This window comes from Bacillus rossius, chromosome 2 (genome assembly GCF_032445375.1).
Source record: "Bacillus rossius redtenbacheri isolate Brsri chromosome 2, Brsri_v3, whole genome shotgun sequence".
Lineage (NCBI taxonomy): Eukaryota > Metazoa > Arthropoda > Insecta > Phasmatodea > Bacillidae > Bacillus > Bacillus rossius.
Genome location: NC_086331.1, coordinates 25,892,963 through 25,901,966, shown reverse-complemented (window position 1 = coordinate 25,901,966; position 9,004 = coordinate 25,892,963). Strand labels below are relative to the sequence as shown.

At 39.6% G+C, this 9,004-nt stretch overlaps 1 protein-coding gene across 1 annotated transcript in view; it reads left to right on the top strand.

Moving 5' to 3' along the window:
• Window positions 1-1,737: 1,737 nt before the first annotated feature.
• Window positions 1,738-9,004, top strand: part of LOC134528864 (anoctamin-4) — a 207,979-nt gene continuing 200,712 nt past the window's right edge. Inside the window, exons 1-3 of the mRNA XM_063362531.1 lie at window positions 1,738-1,782; window positions 2,125-2,278; window positions 7,551-7,714. Coding sequence (XP_063218601.1) covers window positions 1,738-1,782; window positions 2,125-2,278; window positions 7,551-7,714 — 363 coding nt within the window. The remainder of the gene's footprint in view (window positions 1,783-2,124; window positions 2,279-7,550; window positions 7,715-9,004) is intronic.

Below are 9,004 nucleotides of genomic sequence, written 5' to 3'. Positions count from 1 at the left end.
AATTTACATAATTGTAATATTTTGTACACTTGTAAGATTTTATGGAACACAGATTTGTCTGTATGTAAACCAGTCGGGCAGTCTCCTGTCATCTGTCACCTGTGAAATTATATAGTTTATAAAATAGGTCCCTGGTAGATAGGAACAGACGTGTACCAAGAGCTCAGCTACCTGGGAAATGCCGACAAGTGTTCAAAACAATAAAACAGAGAGAACGGCACAGCAAATTTGATTATTATAACCAAGAGAAATATAAGAGTTATAGAATTTTTTTGCCTGTGTTTTAATTTTTTTTCATTTAAGAAACTACTCTATGATACTCTAAATACTATATTTCACATTAATAAATGAGATTTAGTCATTCAGACAGAAATAGAGAAAAAAAAGCAAGTTTAAATTTTTTCTAAATTTAAAAAAAAAGTAGTTTTATGTTCCTTTTCATAGTATACCAAGACTATATTACAGGATGTTTATGAATCACGAAAATCACGAATGTAACGGAAAAGTAACGAAACTGAAGGACTGAAGTCACGAAGTCACGAAATGAACAGTAGCTGCGCTGGAACTCACAAAATTAACAGAAGCTGCGCTGGATGTTACGAAATGAAAAGTAGCTGCGCTGGAAGTCACGAAATGAACAGTAGCTTTACTGAAAATCACGAAATGAACAGTAGCTTTACTGGAAGTCACGAAATTAACAGTAGCTGCGCAGGAAGTCACGAAATGAACATTAGCTGCACTGGAAGTCACGAAATTAACAGTAGCTGCGCTGGAAGTCACTACATGAACAGTAGCTTTACTGGAAGTCACGAAATGAACAGTAGCTTCGCTGGAAGTCACTAAACATTAATTTTCAGCAGCCTTTTGCCAACTTGCATTTTTTGACGCTTCACTTGAGCTTATATTCGCAATTTAATTGGAAATAGTTGAGAGACTGCCAACCTAATCATGTTGAAATAATTTCTGACAAGAGGTTTTAACTTTCTAACTTAAAAATCGACACGTTCCTGCCAATCCCTACTAATATTATAAATGCGAAAGTGCTTTTGGCTGTTTGTCATTCTTTCACGCAGCAACGGAGCAATGGAGCAACGGATCGATATGTTTTTTGCATATAGATAGTTTATGGGTCGGAGAGTGAAATAGACTATAAATAATAATGGCACATAATCCCTTAGGGAGTGACAAATTGATAAATTCAGTTTTATATTACAAAATCATAGGAAGTAGGTCATAGACACACGAACAGTGAGTTTGTGTCATTTCTCTATGTCCGCCACGCGGTCATATAGTAAGGTCTAGAAACTTCCTAGTCTTCTCCTTGGCGAAACCCATCCGCTTAGTGAAGCTCGCGGCTGCTAGCGAACTAAAGACACCAATAACAGCTTAGTTTAGAACTCGTCAATAGATGGCGTTGCCTTGAATTTGTAACGCGCTATCGTTTAGTGCGTTCGCCACGTCTTGCCTAGGGATTACCTGCCTTCCCACCAACTGAAGCTGAAGGTTGGCGTCTCGGTTTTGCTGATGCGTAGCCTTAATGCACCGAGATTGTGCAATCAACGGGACTTTGAAATCAAAATTTTCCTTTTTTCTAGTTTATTTTCTACAGACTTGAAACTTGGTAGTGATGTTTTTATATTATTATGTGTTTAGCCCGGGCAATGCCGGGTATTTCAGCTAGTAGTACATATATCTGTTTAATATTAGTTTTAATATTGCATATTATATTTAAAAAGAATGACGCTGTGGTATAAAAAATCTGTAAGAGAATTTTACCCAAAGGTCAGGAAAAAAAATCCAGAAAATGGTTCACCAGGAATTTATATAAAAAATTAATAAATTATGGACTTTTGTCTATTTCTTTTTAAATGCCGGAAAATAACATTCACAATTTTTTTTCGTTCTAGTTTAACGACAAGTTTCAGAACAAAAGACTCTTCGCCGTGGCGTCATCGAAATGCGCAGCGGTTATGCGAATTGAAACTATCAGTAGGTTTTTCGTCGAAAGCGCGGCAAAGAAAAAAAGACAAAAAGGGGATAAAACCTGCTGTTTGCGGGGTCGCGCGTGGAGTTGGAAGAGCAGCGTGTGCGGGTCGCCATAGCAACTGTTGACGCCGCGGCCAGGTCATTTATAATTCACCGCAGGCCGGCGGCGGCGGCAGTTGGAGGCGCACGCGCTTCGGCCGCAAGGAACTGAATTCCCCCGCGGCCCAGTGCACCGTGGCATGGCGTCAGCGCGCGCGCAAGCTCGCATCAGCTCCGCTCCAGCAAGCACAAGGTAACCGCAAGCAGCTTGGCTTCTGGGTTGTAGCCGTGTCCTTGGCGATTAATTCACCCACGTTTCGGTCGACATTGCAGTCGCCATCATCAGGGAGCAGTTAACTGTCAAGGACACGGCTACAACCCAGAAGCCAAGCTACTGCAGACAATGGCCGTGAAAGCTGTCGAACATTATTAAGGTAACCGCAAACCTGCGACCAGACATTTTAGATTTTTTTACTTAACAATACTTAACAATGTCCGCAGGCTTTCACAGCCATTGTCCGAAGTAGCTTGGCTTCTGGGTTGTAGCCGTGTCCTTGGCGAATAATTCACCGACGTTTCGGTCGACATTGCAGTCGCCATCATCAGGAAGCAGTTACCTATTGTAACTGTAACAGTAGGTAATAGCTCCCTGATGATGGCGACTGCAATGTCGACCGAAACGTCGGTGAATTATTCGCCAAGGACACGGCTACAACCCAGAAGCCAAGCTACTTAATTTTTTTTTTTACCTTTTGCACTCGTTGACCTAGAAGTTCCTCGGTGCCGACCTTCGGACCTTCGAAGTCGCAGTTGGGAGCAGCCGGCTTTCGGTTCGAGAAGATTCATGGTTTGAGTCCCGGGTAGGTCATTGGCTGTAGATTTGGAATCGTGTGAATAAGTCACGACCATTGTCAATCAGCAAATGTGTCAAAAATTTAACCTTATCAAAACTAATTCACTAATAGGAAGTCGGTTCGTTCGCTTTGAATCACTATTGTAGACAGACAACAATTCTAGTTGGCACTGTATGTCATAGAGAAAACCCGAAGAACGGACAAAGATCTATAAATATACAAGCACACGGTATTTCGGGAACATCGCAACTGTTTTGTCGTGCGAAGCCTGCTGTGTTAGTCTGTGCTGTCGTCGTTGTGTTGTCAGAATCCATGTTTAGTTCCATCGCTGGGTTCGCGTTTGCGACGCTGTTATCACCGTTGAATTCGTCTGTCTGTCGCCGTGTTGTCCAAAAGTTACCTATTTTTGTCTGTTTTTGGTGTTTTTATCGCAATTGTCTCGTCGTTGTCGGCCCACTGTGTTCGTACGTGCTGTGGTATTGTTAGGACTAATTCGATCCAAGGAATTCTCTGCGCTGTATATACATTTAACTCTTGACTTTGACTGATTTTCGTTTGCTCTCTCTGTGTTTGTGAATTCATCTTTATTAGTCCGTTCTTCGAGTTTTCTCTTTACATACAGTGCAAACTAGCAATGGCTATGTCCAATTATACAAATCTTCCTCATTGCAAGAATCATCTTTGAAAATTGCCAACGAGCTAAAAACCTAAAAAAAATTGGTTGTCTGTAAAGTCGGTTTACGGACGATAGTTTAACGTGACAACGTCATAACAAAACATTGATGAAATGATAGATGCGGCGCAAGCGTACAATGAGCGCAACGGGACACAACGCAACGGGACAATGTGCGTAACGGGACACTTTTTCGTGCGTGCAGCCGGCGTTCATCGATTTATTAGACGTTGTCACGTCAAAAAAAACTACTTAACTAAGCTAACGATGTTCGCTGTCACGTCACGCGCATGTGGCGAGGGTCGTTGGTTTGATATCAACACTCCGGCATGGCTCATAGTTATGAGCACTGAGTCGGTAACCAAGAAGTAAGGAGTCCACTACATATAATCTTGGACGTCCAGTCTCCATAAGCTTCTGTGCATAATCGCGCCACGTTAAACCAAACCAAACGAATGCCATAGCATATCACATAACGTATTCATAAAAGTTCTTAAACTAGCTGGTAAGTGTCTCTATTTGTATACGGACAATCAATCGTGTATATAAAGCTTGAGTATCGAATATCTGCATTTAGTTGATTGGTTCGTTCTATTAATATCAAAATTTTTAGCTATGAATTTTAGTAAGGAATGTTTGATTATGTCCTTCGGATTCCAACGTAAATTTAGTTTAATAATTATATATATATATATTTATACTCTGGTACATTTGAAATCAGCGTTAGCAGCCCATTTATTTAATCACATATACATTCACCCGCTTATTCAACTAAAAGGCTTTCAATGGTTTGGTACCAAATGTTATTGTCCATGCAGAGGTTCTATGAATCGTCTACTTAGAGAAAAAATTAGTCTCACAAAATATTTACTATAATTTAAGAATGAGTATCCTACATTATATTAAAACATTATTTCAACTTTGAAACGTACATAGCCAAACGCTATTATTAGTTTTTCAACACGAAACCTATACTTTACATTATTTCAACTTTGAAACGTACTGAGCCAAAAGCTTTTATAACTATGGTTTCAACAAGAAATCTACAAATATCTCTTATATCTCTTCTTAAAATTCACTTTTATTGGGATTTAATTTGCACAACTCATAAATGTACGTGTGTATGATATATGTTTTCTTTTTATAAAACAGTAATGCATTCTTCCCAATAAAGAAAATAAGTTTATACTTAAATAAATTAAAAAACTGAAGCAACCCAAACCACCGTAAAAATATGTAATATTTCAAGCAAATAATTGGAAAACGAATTAATCAAATATTTATTTTGAACACTACAGCAAGAGCAGCGTACATTTAAAAATAAATTGTTGTGTAATGAATAAAGCTGATACCAATGTGAACAAGTAATTATTGCATTCCCCATTTTTATTGATAAAGAGAAGCTGCATGTTGTGTATTTCCAGCAAAAACTTGCCCATTAGTGAACAATGTTTTACTTTAATTTTAAAATGTGTATCCATGTGTGTAGCCGAGAATGTATCGAGGTTCTAAAGTTTCCATGGTTTAGAGACTCTCAGATGTAGCAAGCATAATGCGCACCTAGTAATGTCTAGACCTAATGGTTTGAAGACTTGGCTCAATTGTTTCTAATATATCCTGTATTTCACGCAAAACAGATAATAATAGCTGCTGAAGGCACCGAAGTTCGGAGACACTTGACCCATAAGATGCTGATTTAGGCAAAATGTGAAGCTATTATTGTTACTTAAGGTCCCGCGGAATGGCTACGCTTGGTCTATAAGCTTGACATTAGTCCTGACTTGGGTGTACTGAAGGCCTCGTGGTTCTGAGAAGCCTATTCCAAATGCTTGTGGTTGCCCCTGCTGTGGTCGTATGCCACACACTGCATGGGCCTATACCGAGCGTCGCCATGACACCTGACTTATCCTTGCTGGCGACTAACTTCTGCATGGATGCCAACATATAACTGAAAAGTGGTTTTGAAAACGTCAGCAAGTATTGTTGTTAACAAAATCTTGCTGTGCATAAATGACTGGGTCCAAGAAACTGGAACGGTATTCGAACTAGTTTGCGTATATTTTATCTGTGGTGCGCAGCACAACATAAGCGCTTGGATAAATAAAGTAGTTGGAAAAGATCGGCGTCAGTATCCCCTCGTGGAGTCACCCACCGCGAACGCAGCGCTAGCAAACACACTAGAGAATAATACCGGACAGCTCCAAGATTTTTGTGTGAAAACCTGGCGTTGTTTTCACGTCAGCCCGACAGATGACAGACTGCATGCCCACTATGAACAATATATCGGTTTAATACATATGGTACCAACCTTATGCCAACAAAAATCTTTTTAAATATTAGAAAAAAATATTTAAAAACTATACAAATTTATAAGGGAAATAAACCTCCAGTGCTTCAAAATTTTTAAAAAAAAGTTAATCGTTTGACACCATATGACATATAAATTAACGATTTATCTAGAAAAATATATTGTAGTCACACCTCTTGCTGCTAGGTTATTTCTCGCTCTCTCACCTGTGTTTTTAGTATAGAGCTGTCCGGTGTTCGTCTTTATTGTGTTTGGCACCCCTGTGTCCCAAACGCTTGGCAACATCGCATATTTGCTACTACACAATAGTGCAACCTGAAAATATACGAGTGTTGCGGGCACGGAATTGCACTGGCTTTGTACTGTTATTTATTCGTCCACTGCGCGAGATGCGATAAATAATCTAAATGAGCGGAAGACTGGAATACCGGCCACTAGATTTTGTGTCTGTCTTCTACACTCTACACTTTCAGCGGTTTTTTTAGAGACCTCTCCTGTAGGATTCAAAATTAAATGTATCAATTATTATTCGGGCAGATAGTTGCCTTGTATAGAATCCTTGTGAGGATGAGAAGTATGCCTGTCGAAGAGGTAATTGAAAAATTAATTTTAACAGCTTTTTTTAAGCTTAAATTACGTCTTTCTCACTGATGAGGTATCAAACTATGTTACGCAATACATTTACTAGTCATGTTTTCTTACTTTTTTACTTAGTTTGGTAATTTTTCCCCGATTTTTTTTGGGTGATTTTCAAAATGGTTACGAAGATTACCGACAAGACGGTTGACGGTAAAGTGTCTGATCTGGTGATTTACATATGTGTGGTTTTGCGGATAAAAAGTGACGCACGATGACAATCGATACTAGAATATTATAGCGGACGAAAAAAAAAAATATGCTGACCAATATTGCTGCCCGTTACTTCGGCGGGAGTAATGTAAGTCTTGAAGGGTTTTTTTTGGTGGGGGGGGGGGGGGGCAGTCTGTTTGCGGACAATGTGTGAATAAACGTTACTCTACGGAGTTTTTAAAAAAAACATCGGTCTGATTCGAAATGAAAACCTCTAATGTCCATAGCTTTTGTTTTATAATGACCATATTTAAAACTATATTTTAGAGTGTTAAAATTTATTTATATTTTTTTTAGTTAAATAACTAGTTTCTGGACTCGTCGAGTTTGAATCGGAGACCTTCATAGTAGATAACGCAAGTAACTTTTAAATAAAATGTTTAAAATTAAAGTTTTAAAAAATCCAAGACAATATGGTAGCTGAAAACAAGGTCATATGTCATTAAATATGGTGGTAATGACGTTGGCGGAGCCGTGATGTCCTCCAATATGGAGGCCATGATGTTGGGGCTGTCGTGATGTCACCTAATATGGTGGTCATGACGTTAAGGCGGTCGTGACATCATCAGAAATGGCGGTCATGATGTCGGCGCAGGCGTGTCATCATCCAATATGGCGGCCATGACGTTGAGGCGGTCGTGATGTCATCCAATATGGAGGTCATGTTGGCGTGGCCGTGACTTCATCTAATATTGTGGTCTTGATGTTGGGATGGCTGTAAAGTCATTCGTTGCGACTGCGGTCGCGTCCCACATGCTAACTCCATTGTATGTACTACTATCGCTGAAAGAACCTTGCATCAGACCAACTGACCCGGGAAATGGTTGTCTGTTTGTTCCAGGCGAAGGATTGTTCAAGATGATAAACGAGGCGTACGACCCCGCCGACGAACTGCCGATGGTGTCGGATTCCAAGCCGAGCACCAACAGCAGCGCCAACGACGAGAACGATGTGCGATCCGTGGGCGAAGTTTCCCGCATTAGTAAAGATGAGCACATCTATGTGGTAAATAACGACACGCTCGCAGTCGTGTGAGGTTCCACACTTTCGTTGCATTTCCTCCTTAAGCCTGGTTTATGAACCACGCAATAAGTCCAGTGACTACATTTCTAAATACTCGGTTACAAACCTCGCAAGACCCAAAAACGTGGGACGACAGAATTGTATCCCCTTGGAAAGGATACCTTTCAGACTTATGGTGGCGGTAGTGTAGCTGGGTAGGAACTGGAAAGGTACCCTTTCCGATTTCTTAAAATGTTTTGGTTTTAATGCAAATATGCACTGTAAAGGTATCCCCTCGGAAAGGGTACGTACCTTTCAGGATTTTCTGCACAATGACACAGCAGAAAATAAACTGGAAAGGTACCCTTTCAGATTTCTTAAAAAGGATATTATTTTCTGCTTTAAAATCTTGAAAGTTATCCCCTCTAACCTAACCTTACCTAACCTAATCTAACCTAACCTAACTTAACCTAAAATAACCTAAACTAAACTAACCTAAACTAATCTAAACTAAGCTAACCTAACCATTCCGAGCACATACATGTCGCAAACTGGAAAGGTTACCTTTCCAAGGGGATAACTTTCAGGATTTTAAAGCAGAAAATAATATGCATTTTAAGAAATCGGAAAGGGTACCTTTCCAGTTTATTTTCGGCTATGTCATTGCACAGAAAATCCTGAAAGGTACCCTTTCCGAGGGGATACCTTTCCAGTGCATATTTGCATTAAAACCGAAACATTTTAAGAAATCGGAAAGGGTACCTTTCCAGTTCCTACCCAGCTACACTACCGCCACCATAAGTCTGAAAGGTACCCTTTCCAAGGGGATACAATCAGCCCCCCCCCCCCCCCCATAAATGCAACGCAAGCATTGGCCAACTTTATACTTCTTGCGTTTCTGCCTTCCCTATTTGAAATGAAGTGTTACGAAAACTTTTAAACACGCAGACATTATGTGTATGGAAGCCCACGAAGTTGTTTTTATTATTTACATCACGTTTTCACTTGTTAAATGTTGGTACAGTGAAAGTAAATAAAACTTTTAAATCAAATAATTTACAATTTCATATGTTGTTAATATAAACACTAATTCTCAAAAAAAGTCATGGGGAATAATTTTTTTTCTATTGTTAAAGTAGTAGGGATAGTGACATCTTGCAACTCGTGTGCTTTATAAAAGACCGTTATTTTCTTGCGTTGGTTACGGTTGCGCAGTAGCGTAGTTGCGTCCCTTGTGTGGTTTATAACCCCAGGCTTAGCTCTCAATACTTCATTAACTACGGTGACCAAGCC